At 32.2% G+C, this 20908-nt stretch overlaps 1 protein-coding gene and 1 long non-coding RNA gene across 7 annotated transcripts in view; one reads left to right on the forward strand and one right to left on the reverse strand.

Moving 5' to 3' along the window:
• LOC145662678 (uncharacterized) overlaps positions 1 to 20908 on the forward strand; it is a 481436-nt gene that overhangs the window by 404536 nt on the left and 55992 nt on the right. For all 6 annotated transcript variants that reach the window (XM_081728499.1, XM_081728500.1, XM_081728495.1 and 3 more), the window contains 5 exons: positions 4448 to 4969; positions 12637 to 12808; positions 15722 to 15815; positions 16031 to 16209; positions 18739 to 18940. In XM_081728499.1, the coding sequence (XP_081584625.1) occupies positions 4448 to 4969; positions 12637 to 12808; positions 15722 to 15815; positions 16031 to 16209; positions 18739 to 18940 (1169 nt within the window). The remainder of the gene's footprint in view (positions 1 to 4447; positions 4970 to 12636; positions 12809 to 15721; positions 15816 to 16030; positions 16210 to 18738; positions 18941 to 20908) is intronic.
• Positions 1 to 20908, reverse strand: part of LOC145662679 (uncharacterized) — a 199594-nt gene that overhangs the window by 89387 nt on the left and 89299 nt on the right. The gene's annotated exons all lie outside the window — the stretch shown is intronic.

Raw genomic sequence — 20908 nt, forward strand, 5'->3', positions numbered from 1 at the left:
TCTTGCTGAAAATATTGTGGCAAGGTGGCATCAGGGCGGAGAAGCAACGGAAACACTAAATCCTGTAACATGTCCAGATATCGGACACCATTTAGGGTACCAGGAATGAATAAGGGTCCTATGATCGACGTGTTCTATATGCCACATCACACCATGATATGAGCAGGGGTAATCCTCTTGCAGGGATTGATCGCATGTGGGTTTGCATCCGACCGATGTTCTGGCGATTCACTTCCCCATCCAAATAAAGTCAGACTCGTTTGTGAAGAGAACGCTGGCTGGGAAATGTGGATTTCGGTCATATTGTGACAAAGCCCAATTGGCGAATTCCATGCGCCGGTCTGGATCATCCTCTGATAGGTTGTGGACAAGCTACAGCTTGAAGGAATGCCACTTGTTCGTGTGGAGAATCCTCATCACGGAAGCACGTGGTACACCTGTTATCGCTGATAGTTGTCTTGTGCTGCGCTTCGGACTTTCCACACTCGCAGTAAGCACCATTGTGGATATCTCCTCATCTATCGTGGTTCGTGGGGGACCTAACCGTGATCTGTCGGCTACATTACCAGTTACATTGAATTTCCTAATGAAGTAGCTAACTGTTTTGTGGTTTATTGCAGGTCTTCCGGTGTGGCGCGCGTTGAAATCCTGGCCAATCACACGACTGCTTCTTTCCCAAGACATTAGGATGATCTCAATTCTTTAGTGCTTCGTCAGTGCCATCTCGCTCTACCTGCAACGAAAAGAAAACCTGTCAAATTTGGGGCTTCACGTCTTCCTTGCAGCGTTAGTGCCATGTCGCACTCCCTGCAAGGAAACAAAAAACCGTCAACTTTGGGGCGTCATAACTTTGAAACCCGACATGATAACGCATTTCTTCTTGTTGAACTGCACCCCCCTTCAAAAAACAGTGTTAATTGGTGTGTCACATGCCTACTTTTATATTTGAAAAACTTAACCTGGATCCAAGATGGTCGCAATTCACCACGCATGCATCAATCGGTAGCTCCTTTACCCAAGTCCGCCCTCCGCTAGTCAGATTTGCTTTAATCATATTTGTTTGCAAAATAAGTCACTGTACTAAGACTTATGGACCACCCTGTATACTGCAAATTTTCATTGCAATTTTGTTTAAACTTGGAAAGAGATCTCTATGTGAAATGTATATCTCAGTTTACTTGTAAGAATTTCATACTACTGTTGAAATACAACGTCATTAAGATTTTGTGCTTCTCATTACAAATTCCAGTTTTTTACCGGTATTCTGCAAGATATATAATGTATATTACTAATGATAGCTTTCTTCTCCGAATAACACAGGGCATTTTTACTATTTATTATTTATACAATTTATCACTGATACTTTCTTCTACGTGTAACTTATTGCCAGAAATTCTGTTTCAAAATAATGGGATAAATAAACACAACGACATTAAATCTAATCTCTTTTTCTCTCCTTTCTTTTTTGTAGTGTTAGTAAATTCATATATATATAGATTTGAAGTATCGAGATTAAGTTAATTTCATTGTAAATCTTAACATCATTCACATACTTTATATACTGTAAATATTATATTAATATCTCAATTAAATCATTACTTTAAGTTATGGAAAGTAAGAGTATCATATGGTAAGTATATTGTGTCGGAAGATGTCAATGGAACTTTTGCAGATATGATAAATATATAAATACTCTTGGAGACTTGCTGTGTGTTAAAAAATAAAATAATTCAGTATTGTCATTCTTAATCATGTAATGTCTATTTTAATCTTTAGCTCTCAATCAAATATATTTTAAGAGCAGCTTACATGCTTAACATTTTATTACCTAGATATTAATATCTCTTAATTTAATTTTGTCTAACTATTCCGTTTTATTCATAATACATTATAAGAGTAACTTCACAAATATGCAAACGCTTGTTTCTCGTATTTCTTATGTTATATAAGATAACGAATATAGTGCTAAAATTTTTAAAAAAGCGTAAATTATTAATCAAATAATTTTCATCATCGAAAATTTCTGTGATACTTACTGTACAACAATTAAATATCATGATAAATTTAAAATAATTCTAATAGGAAAAAATTACCTTAGTTTTAGAGGGAACTCATTCTTCTATACTGTGTGCATCATCATTTAAGCATACAACCTAATGCATTTTGCACGTGCAAACTTTTAAAATAATGTTGCAGTTTTCAAATACGTAATTAACAATTATGTAAATAAACAATTGTAATTATGAACACATCAAATGAAATAATCTCCATAATTTTCCATCCTATAGAAATATTATATATGTTTCTATTAAGACTAGGTGTTGAAAACAAGAAACTGTACAGGTTAGAGATTTTATGAACCAATAGTCTCTTTAGAACGGGAAATTTGCTCTGCTTAACTATAGACAGATAACAATATCTTATTTTCCACCCAGAAAGACTGAAATTTAAGTTGAAGCTAAAGTTTGTTAAGTTTATACTCTTAATGTGTAACCTTATAAATAAACTTAAATCCGACATGTTTAACACGAACGATGGAAGAAAATGCAATATATTGTCCTTGTTATAGTAATATGTTTAGTTTTCTATATCCAACAATAGTAAAAACGTAATTCTAACTTATACACAACAGAAAGTATGACATCGACCAAATAGGAGTATACGAGTATCTACTTATTTTTATTCATTTATTCTTTTTGGGGGTAAATGAAAGGAAATCTTTGAATTATGTTGACACATTTATATAGTATCTAGCTCTGTAGTTAATTTAATAAGGTAATGAATAAAGAAAGTACTTAAAGTAAGTATTTACATCAAGAAGATAATGTTTAAGATAACCTTTCTGAAGAATTAACTTCAAAACATAACAGACTTAGGATTGAATGTGACGTGAATAAATAATATAAACGCTATAACAATAACACTCAACTGCAATAGTACATTGTAGATTTCGTATCACTTTTCGTTTCTGATTTTCACCTAAACCAAAACTTGTTTTCGTTTATCATAAGGTACCACATTCGCTCATTACATTAGTATATTGTTTTGATGATAATCTTATACGTAGGTATTACTACTGTTTATATTATTTGTTTACGATTCTTAGAGACGACAAAAATCTTGCTATGTTTCTTCATATGAATCTAAATTTTCATTAATTCATGTCACTATAGAAATGTATTGTTACAAATTATAATAATCATATGCAATAATTCATTTAGATAACAATTATATATACATATGTATTTCACTTTTTTTCCCTTATCGTATACAAGACAATATATCATTAAAAGTAAATAACAAATAACAGTACATTTTCTATACATTTTTCGTTCATGTTGTCTAAATGCAATTGTAGATTTAAATATGCTATGAATTCATAACTACTCAAGTTTAAATTTTCTTAATATGATACATTGATGTAAAATATTTTCTTTAATTATTTATCTTGCACGTGTTTAACAATACTTCTTGTAAATTTCGTATATGAACTTTCCTGCATTCATTGCTTTCATTTTCCATGTCTCCAATTTAATATGCCACAGATATACTATCTTACTCTTAGTCTTATGCTCTTCCTTTTTCTTTTTCTTTATTTTCTATTTCTTCTTCTTCTTCTTCTTCTTCTTCTTATTATTATTATTATTATTATTATTATTATTATTATTATTATTATTATTATTATTATTATTATTATTAAAGTTTATAAGAAACATGAAAATAAAGATTACTAATATACTGTAGAAAGGGGTATTAACAAATAACTTTCTACCCTAGCTACGTTAAATTTTACTCATATAAATTCTTAATTCTTGATACATAGTCAACGAAAAAAAAAAAAAAAACTTAAATCTCATTTCTGTTACGGTGCAAGCAGAATTTTATTATTTTTTTTCTGTCAAATAGGTAATGCCTAAATCTAAATGTATTACGTTCTTCTCTAGATATGGTAGTAGCGTTTGCTTCTGTTCGTGCAAAATAAAATATTGAAAATAATTCAAACATGCAGTACAATCGGAAATGCAGGGAAATTGCTTTAGAGCTCGAAGTATCTTTAGTACACTTTACCGATGAAATACTTCAATATTTTAAGAAATGAAGAATATGAGTTTTTTCAGTCGATTATAAAATTTTAATTAAATATAATAATATCACATTACCAGAATACAGTTACTTTCTTTGGTTATAATGTTTCAAGTTTTCCACTTTTAAAATTTATTTCAAAATATAGTAACCTTAGTCTTATGTTCTAAAAACAACATTATACTATTAATTTCAAAAATATCTTTGTAACATACCAGTTTCAGGATATCTAGTAAAGTAATTTCTATTTTTTCCTTCAGTAAACCGTCTTATATCACACTTATTTAAATTCATGAAACATTTGAGTAAACAAAATGTGAAACTTTTATAATTATTTACAAAGAAAGTATTGTTATCATTTCAGAACAAAAGGGCGTAACATCGACAACAAATCTTCAAGAGATCTTACTTCAGCAGCCCAACCCCCATGAAAATTACAAGCTAGCAGCTATGTATTCAGCACCACCGAATCTCAAACACATATCCTCTGATTCAATTCAACCTTTGAATAGTCCAAGCCAGGGTCACCTGACTCCCCACCAGCAAATGCCAAGTGCACATCACTTATCCCCGCTTCCAAACCACAACCAATTACCCCCAGCCACAAATCCTGGCCCTCCCTTGCCACCTGCTCAGATCTCCATTCCTCCACAGATAGCTGTAGCTGCTCCAAATGGACCATTACCTCCTACAAGTGGACCAACATTGGCTTCATTAGGACTCCCTGCTCATAATATGCAACAGCCGTCACCAACGGCCATCACTACATTGTACTCGTCGCTTCAAAGTGGCAACAAAAAGCGGAAATTATCCGATGCCTCCCATGGCCCGATGAATCCTAATATGACCGGCATCAACAGTATGATACATGTGAAGCAAGAGCCAGGTAAACTATAAACTATACATTTTTCTATGTGCATGTTTATGATTAATTGACCTAATACACTGTTTAAATGAATACATGGTTCCCACCAGATTTAAAAGATGGAAATCTGTATGGGGAAGGAAGCGTGGCGACAAACCTGAAAAACGGGAAAAGTCAGGGAATTTAGTTATACCAGGAAATATCAGGAAATTCTGCTAAGAGTCAGGGAATTTCGAAGAATGTGGTTTTATAAACATTTAAAATGAGAATTCCAAGATAGTTTCAGATGTGGTTGAGTGCTTATGTTTGATTTCCAACTTCAAACTTAGAAATTTATTTGTGTTTTCCACTAATGATGTGTAACAAAGTTATGTTCTGTAATTGTGCGCATTATCTTTCGCTTCCACTTGTGTACTGGAATATCATGTTGGTGAATCATCCACAAAATGCATTTTCACAAAGTTCATTTTTGATGCATGTATCTTCTTTTTCGTCTTTCGTTTTCATTAGTTTCGATTTTATCTGAGTTTCCTGTCCTGCATTAAATTAAGGTAGCTAATCACGCAAATGAAAGGATTTTGGAATACGGTTACTCGTATTTTAGAATCTGTGTTTTCATTGTAATGTATTTTAATTCGGAAAGAGGTTATTTCGAAAGTGCTTATGAGTTTGCGAAAACTATTGACAAAGTTGCACATTAGTGAATACATTGGGTCATCAGCGTATGCACTGGATAGTCGAACTAATTTCATTGGATCCTTGATCTTTAAATGTGGGTTACGTTTATAGATACCAACGTGTACTTTCTACTTTATGCCAGTAATGTACTATTTATTAATTGTTATACTTTATAGCTAAATATTTATTTTCTATCAATAGTTACACTTCGATTAATGATGATGCATCTCATAAGTTTTAACAAAGAGTATTGTTTATGCTCATTTTGAAATTATTCTGACGTTAAAAGTCACACAGCAATTTGCGAATAATATTCATGAGTTCAAATAAAATTTCATTTTCTATCTCTTCAATCATTCTTTGAGTCAAATTTTTGTATGTTTTCAATGCCAATACGAAATATTCAAAATACTAGAAAAGAAGAGTCTTTTAAACATGACGTGTAAAGATATTTTGTAACTGGAATGCAATGTTTGAGAGGGAGCACAAAAACTGTTCTAGGATTTCAAGTGTGTACCATAGAGACACCCCTGGAAACGCCGTTCCCCAAAAATATGTAACGAAGACGGAGTTTATTTAGCAATTAGCACTGAAATGAATAAATAGGGGATGGTTAGAATTTCCGATTAAATTTCATAAAATTATATTCATTCGTATCCAATACACTGTGGAAGTAACGAAGCTTCATGATGTGCAATTCCTGTTTTAATGTTGATATCTTCATATCTTTACTATAGGAAGAAAATCGTAAGTAGGATCTCCATCATGCTCATATGTTGTATATCTTGTTTTTCGCCAAAATTCTTGGATTTTTGAATTAGAAAAGGAAAGAGGTTACTTCTTCCTAACGGTTCCTTCTCATATGGTACATTGAATAAAGGAAACTGATCGAAGGAAACGAGAATGTATCAGATGTTATGCGATTTTGAAATATTTTGCATGTTGATACTAAAACAAATTCGGTGGTGTAGTCTATAAAGCGTTCACTTCTGGTGCCAACGTTCCTATGTTCAAACTATGGGTGCGCAATATTTGTTTGGTGTTAGGTAAACACAGAGTAGGGGATTTCCGGAGTTCTCCCGTTCTCTTATCACTAACTCAGTAATTACTATCTCGTTGTACGACTTTAAACTAATGATTTAATATGAAATATAAATGTTAAATAACGAACTTTTATCTTTGAATAGCCGTTAAGCGCCTTCGGGGATTGAGAAATTACGAATTTTCCATCATCCGTGTAAATAATGTTCCGGAACAATATTTTATTTTTCTCAGAAATAAGCTATTCTTTGCTCGCTTTCTGGCATGGAAATTTAATTTATTTTTGCAATAGTATTCGTTAGAATAGAATTCGTTTGCAATAGAATTTTGTGAAGACATTGTTGCAAGAAATTCCAAATGAATAAATGCCAATCTGAGGATGAGTGTATACGCTTTATTGTCATGTATTAAGAGAGTGATCGTGTTTCATTGTTTACTTATTATAGTTCATCATTTTCATTTCTCACTTTAGAAAATTATCAGTGCTCAAATCTCTAGAATAAACACAAAAACTGGCTGTCTCAAAATGGAAAAAAAAATAAGGAACATAAGTTTATTTGATTCAGTGAATCGAGGCAGCGAGTGTGAAATATATATATATATATATATAATCGTCAACAACAGGCTAATATTTACATCATATTGTCGTATAGAAAGGTGATCGAGAATATGAGGGCCGATGGAGGGCATAGTAACAGCTTTTTGCTAATTTAGTGTAGTTGTTCAAGTTGCAGAGGCAGGATCGAAAGTGAAGAGATATTGTAGTTGTGGTGTTCGATGTTAATTGTATCCAGAGCTTCTGTGTAGATAACAAGCATGTCAGTTTCCAAGTATCCCAAGTCTTTGTTCAATTCTTCCTGGTTCTTAAATAATGTTTTAACATGAATTCGGGAATTACCAGGTGACAAATTTTCTGCTCGCCGGAGCGTCTTTTCGCTAAGTAATATCGGATGGTAAGCGCTAACAAGTCACATGGAAGGTAAAAGGCATTTGCAGATGGCTGCGTCTATCTTAATTATGCTTTTCTGAATCAAGAAAAGAAGCTAGTATATTCTTACTTGGAGTGTCATCCTATTTATACCTCATATACAAAAGTTTAGGATTTCTGGTGGTTGGGTGCTCAAGTGTGGATTTTACGATACAAATGGGTACAATTTTAGAGACGAAACAAAGTAGTTTACAGGATCCTTTGAAAAAAAAAAAAAAAAAAAAAAAAGCCGAATTACTACAGTGTAACAAAAGGGTGCTCACTGCTCCTAAAGGTGTCAAAGTACTCAAAGTTACGTTCCCAGACAGTGAGATTGCCAGGAAAATGTAGCTTAAACCTTAAAAGTAGCATACACTTTCGTTTATGGGTTATCATCGCCACATTTTAGAAGTGAACGAATTCAGGTGTTGAAGAAGACAAATGTGTGATTCTGAAGTACTGTGAAAGAGTAAGTGCTCACGCAATATTTGACATGGACTTTTTAAGGGAACTTCACAGCTTATGGTCTTTTAATCGCTCTGGGAAACGCATTCACTTTTGAACTTGAAACAAAAGATCACTCAATGGATTGCCAAAGTGTAAATTTTTTATCTGCATATCTTCAAGTCAAATATCAAAACGTCGCCAAGTAATCTTGTAATACGTAATAGAGTTGAGCTGATTGTAAGTTTAACGTCCCTTTCAGCAGTGAGGCCATATGAGATGGGACCTACTGATTAACGTGGAATCCGAACCACGTGAGCTCCCGCTGGGAATCAAACCCAGGTCTCCTACGCCAAAGGCGCGTAACCTAATCGCTTAGCTAATACGTGATAGAGGAAGCTGTGGATACTTACTGTGCATGGAGCATTTAAGGCTGCAATTGAGGTAACAAACTGAAGAATTGTTAAACTTCTAAAAGCTCTGCGTAACTTATTTAAGGATGTTTCTGTACGCCGAGCCAATTACACTTTTACAGAGGTTCAGAAAATTTTCTAGTGAAGTTTTGTTCTGTGTTGGCTTGAAAATAGTAGGTTGCCCAGCGATCATTGAAATTTATCCGTATATTCTGTTTATATTCAACATGTCAGGAAGAATAAGAAAATTTCGAGCTCTTCCAAATATCAGGTCTTGTCAAGTGTGTTGAAAGAAGATAAAATCCTCATTTCTAAATTTACATTTTTTTAAAGAACTTCAGAAGTAGGACCCTTCTCACTGATTTTCAGACTGACGCTCCTCTCAGTCCATTTCTCTACAACACTTTATCGTATGCAAAAGTTTGTAGTTCTTCAAGTTCATATATAAGGATTTATGTCAAAAATGAAGAAAATCTTCATCCTGTGAAAAACATTGACGTTGTTGTACGTTTTGGATTTTCGTCGAAATTTGATGTTGGATCTGATGTTGGAGTGAATTGCATGAAGTCTCTTTTAGATGAACTAATTGAAAATAATTAATTAGATGGCGCTAGGGCAGATAAGAGGTGTGTGTGACTTCCATGAATTTTGTTCGAATCCAAATTGCGGAACAATTATGAGCCAGAATTCTAGAACTGATCGGCTTTTGGATGACTTTTGGCTAAATACTTTAGATACGTCAGAGTGCAATGATTTAAGAAATGCTGTTAAAAATAGTCTTGATTTCTCTCTTAAAAATGCAAATATAGAAAGAGAATTTTCAATCAATGAGGAATGTGTAGCAGATAATTTAAAAGAAGAAATTTTAGACTTGTATAAGATTTAGTAATTTCTTCGGGTTGCCTATAGATAAGGAAATCCAGAATTTATTATGCACGAAATGCCCTACTCACTTTACAGAAGCAACAAATCAATGACAAGAGGAAGAAGAATAGAAACAAAAGTAAGCTGAAAACAGGAAAGTAAAGATCATTCTGAACGAGTTTGAAGCTTGAAGGACTAAAATAATAGAAGATATGCGCAGTATGGATGAGGAAATAAAGAGTGAAATGAATTACGTAGTATTATTGATTTTTTTCTAAAAAAAATATACTTTTAATATAGAACAGCCAGTTTTATTTACATATATTCATTTTTTTTTCGGTGAGTGTCTCACTATGATTTTTTCCTTTCACATGTGACGAAACTTCATGTGACTAATGCTCCAAATTAAAGTTTCACGGAAGATGTTTAATTTCTTGTTTTATGCAAGAATTTCTATTAAATAAGTGTTCTGTAATTTCATAATAAAATACGTTGTATTAGTTTTTATATTATTCATTGTTTTAGTTGATTAGGGCGGAAAATACATTAATTATGCATCATCATTGTCATGGTTTTCCATGAACATGAGAAGTCTGTGTGACTAATTATATCTCAGGGAAAATTTCAGAAAATGTTGTAGAAAACCTGGAAAATTCAGGGAATTTTTTCCCATAAATTTTGTCGCATCCTGCGAAGGGTTATAAAAATTACTTGTAGTTCATTACACTTGTAATTTGATGTACACGCATACAGGTTCAATTTACAATGTCGTGAAATTCTCGTCGTGAAGAATCGTGAGGCAATTGAGAGTTATTAGACTAAAAGTCTACTCCGGTCTGGAAAGTGAGAAATAACGATTATGGAAGTCTGTGTGTTTTCCAACTCTTACATCACCTAACTGATAGTAAGCCTGATGACATAGAGTCCATTGTAAGCTCAAGTGTCAGAGATGTTTTATTTTCGTTTTACGAGGGTACTAAATTTCTAATAGTTTGGGTTCAATGCTACTTTGGGATACATTTAGGCGAGGATAAAGCATTACATTAGTTTTTAGAAATAACTTCTACTCTGAAGATAAGTGGGGGAGTTATAAAAGTGATTTTATTTTTGAAGGTCTCAATCAAAGTTTCTACTGAACCGTCATTTCATTTGAAACGTGAATTCCATCATTGTTTTCGAAGATGAGTGTAAACAGTTTCGGCTTTTGATGGAAGTCACAGCCGTAAAAATTAAAAATTTATCATTACAAGCTAAAGGAAAAGAAGCTTCAAACATTTATCTATTGCTATGTGTAGCTTAACAACAATAACATTTATTATTATTATTATTATTATTATTATTATTATTATTATTATTATTATAACAATATTAATAAATTAGGTAAACTTTCTTGCCTTAACTTGTAGCGATTTTACCGATGCGATTTTCTTCAAAAGCCGATGCACTGAGTCTGTTTATGTAATATTTAGTTAATTGCAGGGTTGTTCACTAAACCTGACCAACAATCTCTCTTTAAGAAGCCTTGTACTCCTAAAAACATAAGCGAAAGTACGCCAAGCAAATACGAATTTCCTTTGGCCGTTTTAGGATATTTATTTCAGGTCAAAACACTAAACTGTCTTATGTGTGGTTGTAAGAATGCGAATTTTTGAAGAGAAGTTAGTGGCTAGATTCAGACAAGGAAATCACGATATATGTATTTTATTTTCAAACTCCTCGTTGTTAAAATTTTTAGAATAGAGATATGCTGCGAAACCACGGCATTTTATATTTCAAACCAATACTGAGATTCTAAAATGTCTACATATTCTGTCTTTTTCTACTTTTGACTTAATATTAATTTAGCTTTGGAACAGTTAAAAAAAATATTACACAGAAAAATATAAACATAAAAGTGTCTTGACATGTATTTTCTAAATAATTATTTTCTAAATATCGTATAAATATATTAATCAGTTAGAATATAGTGTTCAGTATGTTAAAACAATTACGTTATGTATTCCTATTGTGGAAATTTCATTTGTTAATCTGTAATGCACAACAACTGCTAAATTAGATTACATTCGTGAAAATTAGCTGTTCTCACGTAAACACTCTGGACGTACAGTCAGCGACAAAAGTCCTTTCCGTTTGATGAAATTAGTTTCGTAAATATCTTCAGAATGGAAGGACAATTTGAGAACAGTTTTCAGTAAATTAAAAAGAATGTATTTTTCTGTACATGCCAACCTTAAAATTCAGTGAAACTGTGTACATTCCATCGTTATTCCCAAAATAAATTTTAACAAACGGAAAGAACTTCTGTCACTGACTGTAGAAATAAGAATCAAATTGCCTTTAGAAGTAATTGCAATTTTTGTGCCAAAATATGAAGCACCATTTCGTAAAATTTAAGTACAAAATATGTTCTCTTATTTTTTTCTTCTCAATTCAATGGGATAAAAATTCCATGGTACTTCTTTTTCTTTTGGCTAACAAGCATATTATTGTATGTTACCTATATATATATCGTATGTTCAGTTCCGTTCAAGGCAATTTAGCTAGTGGTATAGCACACCCTACAAGTTATTTTATTTTGTTTTGTTTATTTAAGTAAGTTACCATGAAACAGAAACACCTATAATATTTTACTTCTCTATGCTCAAAGGTAGAATTTCGCGCTTTGCTTTAATAATGTAATGAGATACAAAGCAACTCTTATTCATAATGAAACTGATGAGAGTGGTCAATAGTTGGAAGACTTTCAAAGTAGCATTTACCGGTGTGAAGCATAAACTAACTTTGAAACGTAGGGAAGAATAATGATTCAAAATATCCATAAATATTGTTTTAGTAGAGTTTGTGCAACGCAAGAGATAAATTGTTAACTTAGTGAGACAAACTCTGTACCCTAACGAATCTATTCCTTCAAAAGTTACTGAAAAAAGAGTAAACAAGAAAGAAAAGAAAAGAAAAAGATCAAATCTGTTAGCAGAAAGCTTAAATACTACAGTGCATGGTAGTGAAGGACGGTAACAAACGTTTATTGTAGGAAAGCATATTTTAACTTTACAAGAATTAGTTTAGTCTTTAAAAGTTCAACCTTGAAGCACAATAGATATCTTTTATCTCATCATGAGTCAGTTTTTAGAGAGAATTAACTTACGACATTTGAGCCTTTGTTGTAAACTCAGAAGGCTTTTACTGTTAGCTGCGAGCTATATTCTAAGATAAAAACACTTAGAATCAGAAAGTAAATACATCGTTTCTCTTCCTTCTCCGTTTTTTGTCTTTTTTCACAGAACTTTCGCCTGATTCAAGTTCCAACCATACTGGTGTTTTAGAGGATGAATATGGATTTGAGATTCCTAGTGACGCAGCCTTATACTTGGATTCCAGCTACCAGTGTATTCGGTTTCAGCCTTTTCAACAGAACAACTGGCATGTACTATGTGACCAAAATCTGAAGGAACTGTAAGTATAGTTGATTACTTCCATAATTTTACTTTGTTTAATTTAATTTGAATTTAGTTTTTTCCAAAGAAATTAAACCGATATGAGCATAACGAGTTTTCTGAGGATCATAGTGGATATTAAAAATTTCACTAAAACAAGGACAATGTTTTCCGAAAGGTATGCTATATGGTCACAAAGTAATAAATGGAATTCAAGAAAATAGCATGATAAATTCGAATAACGAACTCTACGATATATTTCATAGTCAACAGTTAATAAATAACGAATTATTAATATTTTATATATTGGATATTTTTTACTTTTGATACTGTGAATAAACATAATGGAATAAAATTTTGAAAGCAAAATATAATAATGTCTTCTAGATTAAAATAGCTATTCTCGGAATATCAATCAGGTGTTGTGTACATTGCCCAACGTTTCTAGAAAAGACATTTTTCTCATCGTTAGAGTCGCTATGAAAGGACCAGAGAGAGAAAATGTGTATACGTATATGCGACGTGGGGTAGATACGGCGGATTATGATTAGTTGATGGATTGTAAATCAGTCATTGGCCTAGTTGCAGGCTCTTTTGCTTTCTCATTAGGGTTATTCACGTGGAAAAGTTGATAACCAATGTTTCAATAACTCTCACCTGTTGTATCAAAGTTTTTTCATGGAAGAATTAGAAATTGCCGATAGATCTTGTTTAAGACAGTGGCAACATTCCTGCGTCATTTCCGGCACATAGCAGAAGCGAAATAATTTGAACGTCAAGTTTTAAGTCAACAGCGTTAAAACAAGTTTATTTTTACAGATATGTTGACGATATATGTGGTATAACTACACAGGCAGTCAACACTACACACCTTTTTGAAAAACTACAATACCCCTCACCCAAGCATAAAATTCACCATGAAAATAGGGAAATACAGTTACCTGACATTCTTGGATCTAATCTGATCAGGCAAAGATCCGAGAGAAGTCTGGGGCATACTGTATGAGGGAAGCCTACATACACCGATCTTTCCCTCACTGATAACAACTTTCACAACAAATCTAAACACTTAGCTGTATTCAACACACTGAAATAGAAAACCTTTGCCATCTCAAATGAGGGTAGCCTACAACTTGAACTTCAACATCTAGAGATTTCCTTACCACAAAATAACTATAGGAGTAGCATGAAAGATATACGAAGAATTCTGAAACGGGTCGCTTTTGATCAAAACCACAAGTCTATAGTGAAGGAAATATCAAGAGGAATTCTTTGCGTTCATACATCGGTTAATTGTCAGAGAAACTGAGTAGGTTCGTATTCTAATATGGAATTAAACACAATTCATAAGCTTCAGCCAAAATCAAAGCTCTTTAACGCCCGGTAAAAGATGGCAGACTTTAGAACACCAGAAATTTACTGTATTTCTTCTAAATATGGTAAAAGTTTCATTGGGAAGACTTGATGCATCATTTCAGAAACCACGAATTATTTTTTTATCCAGGTTTTCATATTTTAAGGTTTAGACTTGCGCTGTTACAGATTTTCTCAGTCATTTGCGAAGTGCGCTGTTTCTTAGATTACAGACCCCGCTGATACTCCCATCTGTATAATTTCGTATAGAGTAGGGGTTAGAACACGCTGCGACAGTGTAGTATCAGGTCAAGTAGTATTTGCCTTATTTGTCTAGAAACCTTGTAACTGATTTTCTATTACTTAGTAAGAGCGCCACATAAACAAACCAGAGTTGATTCGCACTGATAAAGATTTGAGCAGCGAGAAAAGTTTACAAGAAAGACCTTAGTTTATGCTACGTTATATATATATAGATATAGATATTCATTGCATTGTGCTTTTATTTTTTGAATCTCGATCATAATAATGCTACAATTGAAACCAGTTGTTATGTTTTTTTCTTGAGTATAGATGAGTTAAGAACGATATTTTAATTTTTGAATTACATTCTGAAAACAATGATGAATGTTTAAATAAATATATATCTTCATATAAGGATAAGATTCTTACATGTATCCGAATGATCTGAATACGTATTGTGATACTGAAGAGTCCCGCATTCCCTGGTGCAGGAATGCAGTTTCTGGTGTTGGCACAACATTGTAAGCAATTAGGGAACTACTTGAAACTAAAAGTGGAATCCCTCCATAAAACAAGCAAGAAAGAAAAACAGAAGCATTAGAAATCGATATAATACTAATCATGCTTCCCAGTTTACTTTACGCCGTCTCGTCAGTCCTTCATGAACGACAGCGAGTTTAGTTTCTTTATTTCACACTTTTCTTCATTAAACTGCTAAAAAGCAAACTAGATTTTCAAGCATCCAAAAATATAAGTCCTTTATTATAACTCCCTAATTTTCAGTTTGTCGATTATTCTTACATCACAAGAGAAAGAAAGTGACCTTTCTATTTGTAGTAATCCAGAAAGTAAGAAACTTGGTATGTACAACACATTTATAAGAAATCAACAACTAGTAATGGTACTATCCTAAATGATTACGCTGGTTTTGTTTTATGCATAAAACTCAGTGCATTTATTCATACACTCATTTCATACACAAATGCTAATTCAGAATTTGTCGCAATTACCTATGTAAATTAATTCAGCTAATGTAGCAATCATAACATGAACTTACAACTATGTTTGCACTTTACACATTGTCTTACCCAAATCAAACTACTAATGAAGCCTTTTACAGAACATTCTCACTCTTGCTGATTGACATAGCACTTATTCCTATTTCATCAAATGGACTACAACCTATTTTCAGGCAGAACAACCACATAAACTAATATACGTATTTATTCATATGTATTCAAATATTCTAATAAAAACTAAGTGTTTTTGAAAATTTTTAGTAACTTCCTTTTGTATAAGAGGTCAAAGCTTGTTAATGTTTCGTACTATTTTCCAGTCCGGTACCGTATTACAAAGTGGATGCAGATAAAGGATTCAACTTTTCAAATGCAGACGATGCATTTGTTTGTCAGAAAAAGAATCATTTTCAGGTAAGATTACATATATTTTTTATAATTGTATTTTATTTGATAATTTCATATTTTAATAATTTGTCTTTTCATCCATATTAAAGATTAATAAACTATTTTTGTGGCAACTAAGAAAAATATTTGATTACTATTTATTTTAATCAGACACGATTCATTATAAATACTTTACTATATTAAAAATGAATTTATATAATCTGTTATTTATTACTGACTAGATTACATGCCATGCACAACTACAAGGGGATGCTCAATTTGTGAAGACACCGGAGGGATTGAAGAAGATCACCAGTTTTCACTTGCATTTTTATGGAGTGAAAGTAGAATCACCGACACAAACGATCAAAGTAGAACAATCACAAAGTGACAGAAGTAAAAAACCTTTCCATCCAGTGTTGTAAGTACAAAAGCAACATTTACCCTTTAAGTTTCTTTTTTTTTCGTTTACAAAAGGAAAAATACAGTTAACGTTTTATCATTAACATAACTTCGAGTATTTGCTATTCAAATATACCCAAATAAAATAAAAGTAGTGTCATTTTGGAATTTGTATCATAATAGATTATAAAGTATAGTGCCACGTAACTAGACCATGAGAGTAGATTAAAGATATTTTCTTTTCTACGTTTAGTTTTGTTTGTAGTTACTTGAGTTAGCTTATAGACCTCCCCCATTGCTTTATAGTTAACGTACGTGTGTTGGGACCGGGACATCCGAGTTTGATTCCCGGCTGGATCTCATGGGGTTCTTTTCCCACGTTAAACTGTAGGTCCACGTCGCATATAGTCTCGCTGCCGAATAAATTGAGGAAGTTCATACAAAACTCCTTCACATTAAGTATATTTTTCACTTTTCAAAGGTAATTTATTGTATAATTCAACGTTCATGTATACAGTCTTAGCAAAAACATGCTTATTTTGTAAGCAAATAAAGCAATTTTATAAATGTAAAAATAATTGTAAGCATTTTTTCAATAATTTTCGTATGTTGTTCGAAAAATCTGAACCAAGAATTAAATTCTAAATAAACAGCAAAAGATATACGTAGGTGAATTAGTCTAAAAGAAATCAAGAAAAGTAACTTCATATTGTTGTTCTAAAAAATATATGTGATTTAGAAAAACAAGCTTGTTAGTTTATGTCCTACCAACTGTAAGAAATTTTGAATCAAAATAATGATATAAGGTTAGGATTTAGGATTTAGATTTCTGGGCTTTCGGCATCTAAGGCCATTTAGCCCTTCACGATTTGAGGGATGACGTCCCTCGGCGAGAACGCAATCCGGGGAAAGGGAGGGAAGAAAGGATTGGGGAAGGAAAGAAGCGGCCTGGGACCTTTAAGTTAGGGACCACCCCGGCATTTGCCTGGTGTGAATGAGGAAAACCCAAGAAAACCTCATTCAGTGTGACTGGCCTGAAAAAACGTGTTACACTTTTTCGACCGAGTGTCTTCACCGGGAATCGAACCCGGGACCGCTCGCACAGTGATATAAGGTTTTGCACAATTTATATAATATGTATGTTCCTATATACTCCTTCCTGTTCTTTCTTGTTCTTTATTATCATACATACGTCATGTAAAATACTTAATAAAATTATTTTCAAATGAGAATTAGCTGGTAGTCATCATTATGAACAAAGTTTTTTAATATTTACTAACAGTTGTGATTGAATTTGTTCTTTTCTGCTGTAAAATGTTTCTTTGCCATTTAAAATACCACCCCATGAAATACTTATAATTTATTTTGTTTAAGGCCCGAATGTATCTAAATTGAGTGCACAAAATTTAATATCTAAGGTAAAAAATCTAAGAGTCAACAAGTGGTTATGGTTTATTTGACAACATGTAATCTATCTTCATAACGGTTACTAATTTCCCCACTTAAAAACTCTTGGATTAACCAATCTATACAATCTCCTATGAAAGGGCCGGAGAGGGTGTTTATAAACACTGCGAAGAAAGAGGAGCATGTTGATAATACACTAAAGTCCTTCGCAAACAGGAAAAATATCGAATTGAATTGGATATGTACAGAATTCGTGTTATTTTCACAGGACATAACGAGTATTGCGTAAAATGGGTCGAAGGTTTGTTATTAGTGCTTCTAAAGGTTGAAGTATCGAACATTGTTCTAATACTATTGTTTTATTATACCTGCATATAAGGAAAGTACTAGTGCTTTTATTTTCAGTACCGTAAGTGAAATGAACATACGTAACACATGCAACATACCTTACACTGTATTATACAATGAGGTAATATTGCATTTAACTAAACTTTAACAGCACTGGCATAAAAATTTTGTATATAACTTTTTAACTTAGGTTGAGCAGTAACTTTTCGTTGTCTTTGATAGTAAGTAGAAAATGGATATTAAATCAGTAATACTGAATGGACACACTTAAATCAATCAATCAGTAAATATAAAGATAGAAAAGGCAAATATTTTGCAGTCCTATTTTCTAAATACAGTATTTAAATAATACTCAGGAACAGGGAGTGTAATTACAAGTGCACACAGATCTTTGTTGTTGCAAACATAAGTTCTACACACAACTATCCTATAGTGACGATTTCTATGTTGTCTAAAAAAATCCATATTGTTTGAAGCAGTTTTCCTTTTATTATTTTTTTTTAAAGAGAAAAGATTAAAGTATTTTGACTCGAAAATTAAAACAGTATAATTCTATTGGAACTACTGCAATAAATGGTAAACAATTCGTAACTTCTGGTTAGTATGACCTGGCTTCGATTGCTAATGAGAAATCTCATGTCAGATGAGAAATCTCAAGATATTAACTTCCTATCAGCTATAGACATGATTTTATCTAAATTAATTTTAACTTAAATATCTTAAAATATATACGATATTTTGCGTTTCACTGTCTATAATGTTGAAAGATTTCTCTTTATTTTATTTTGAATAGAGTTGACTTTCAAAGGGATCCAGTTGCGAAAATGACGGTAGGAAGATTGCACTTCAGTGAGACAACGTCGAACAACATGCGGAAGAAAGGAAAGCCAAACCCTGACCAACGCTACTTTTATCTTGTCGTTGGTCTGCATGCTCACAGCGGAGAAAACAACTATCCAATTGTTTCACATGCATCAGAGAGAATAATTGTCAGGGTAAATATTATCGTCGCAATAGTAATGTTATATTAAAAAATCTTTATATATTTTTTTGTATCTGTATATATTAAAAAATAACTTTTAATATTTATGTTGTATTCAGTGCTTAAGATGTGAGATTTTTTTCGTAGGAAATGAAAATCATTATATTAGTTCAACAAGTGCCATTTCTGGATTTATCTTCTCCAAAATTATCTCTTTTATATTGGGCATTTTACTATTTAAACCTAGAGAAACTACAGAGCGATTCTGTGTGCTATCCCATTTTTTATATAGGTATATATTGTAGGAATGAATAACAGCATTTTAACACAACAACGAAGTGTAAATGAGAAGATATTTGGGAAATAATTCGCAGTTACAAGATGTATTAGAATTGTAACCCGTTCTCCTGGAGACCTAATTCACCATGTTGTCAGATACACGTAGTAACATGTCTACACCAATATTATTTCCAAGGTTTCCACTAATCTTATATATGTCCTTCGATCGAGACCATAATGAACATCATAATCGGTAAGCTGTCTGTTTAGAATTAAGAGTATTCGTAAACCAATAATTCTTCATAATAAACATATATTATATAATTGTTTATTGTATTTTAATAGATATGTGAAAACGAAGAACAATGAATAATTTGCACAAGAGGGTCAATATGTATCAAAATTAAAACTCCTAATTTCATGAGTCATTTCAATATATTAACAGTTAACAGACCTGCTATAGATGTAGTTATAACTATTTATAAAGTGGGACATTCCACTGAAACACAGAATGTTCCTAAAATTTAATAATAGAATATTCTAAGCTAAAAATCAATATAATGTAATCATTCTTTTAAACGATTAGCGTGTATTTTGTCTTCAAACGCAAATTTTGTGTTGTTTATAATTTTTCCCATTCATAAAACGATTCCTGTTATGTTGTCAAAAAATAAAAGCTTGAAATTCATATAATTAAACTCATCTGTACCAGAATAGCCAGGAGACAATTATATATACATTGTTTTAGTTAATACTCGTCCAAAAACGATGAGTAATCCTGAAATCGATTAATTTCAGTTTTCTTTGTTGTTCCTTTTAAAAATTGACTTTCTTCGAATCTGTGTTCTTTGTCAAATTTACCTATTAATGTTTTCCGGAAACCAGCATGAACATTAGATTAGATTAGATATTTCAGTCTGTAGTTTTCCTTAAGACATTGGTTTCGTTTGAGTACATTACAGACAAAATAATGAACTTCATACAGTATTCAAATTTGGCTATAAAGTTAACAATATTATAATCGATTTCGGGGAGAAAGAGTATTAATACAATAACAATTATCCTCCTAATTATTTATTTAGAGCTAATGAGAGATTTCTAAAGACAATAGGAAAGTAAATCTTTTTCTAGTATTAGTGAGCATGTTGCCCGTCTCTGATTAGAGGTTGTATAATTTCCTTTTATTTATGCTAGACACCTAGTACACACATAAATAAAGGGTGCAATATCATAATTTGAAGAAGTTAGAAATAATTTATACATAAAACAGAAGTTATAATTCCACTCAAAATCTTAAAGCTTATTTTTCCAACTTGAAAATACTCTTTACCCCATTTGTGTTACCCTATATACCACTCGGTTAAGCTTGGTTTCGAATAAGCTGTTACTTAAAAAACGGAGTTGAAGAAGCGAGGGGAAGACATACACTTGAAAAAACAAGCTACTTTCATTTCCATTCTGTAGGCTTTCAAGCACTGAATACATATAGCAATCATGCCTAGATTAGTATTTTATATTTGTAATATTAGGGGTGTTAAAAGTAAAAATTAACAAAAAAAAATTCAGAATTAAGGTAAGTTTATAAATAAACACTATATACTATAGTAATAAAAAAATAAAAGAGAAAGAAATAAGTAAGAATATACACTTTTTTAATCAGATAATTGAACTCAATGTAACCTTCTTTTCAGTTTAAATCGAT

The sequence above is a fragment of the Thermobia domestica genome, chromosome 10 (genome assembly GCF_964235325.1).
Source record: "Thermobia domestica chromosome 10, izTheDome1.hap1.1, whole genome shotgun sequence".
In the NCBI taxonomy this organism is placed as follows: Eukaryota; Metazoa; Arthropoda; class Insecta; order Zygentoma; family Lepismatidae; genus Thermobia; species Thermobia domestica.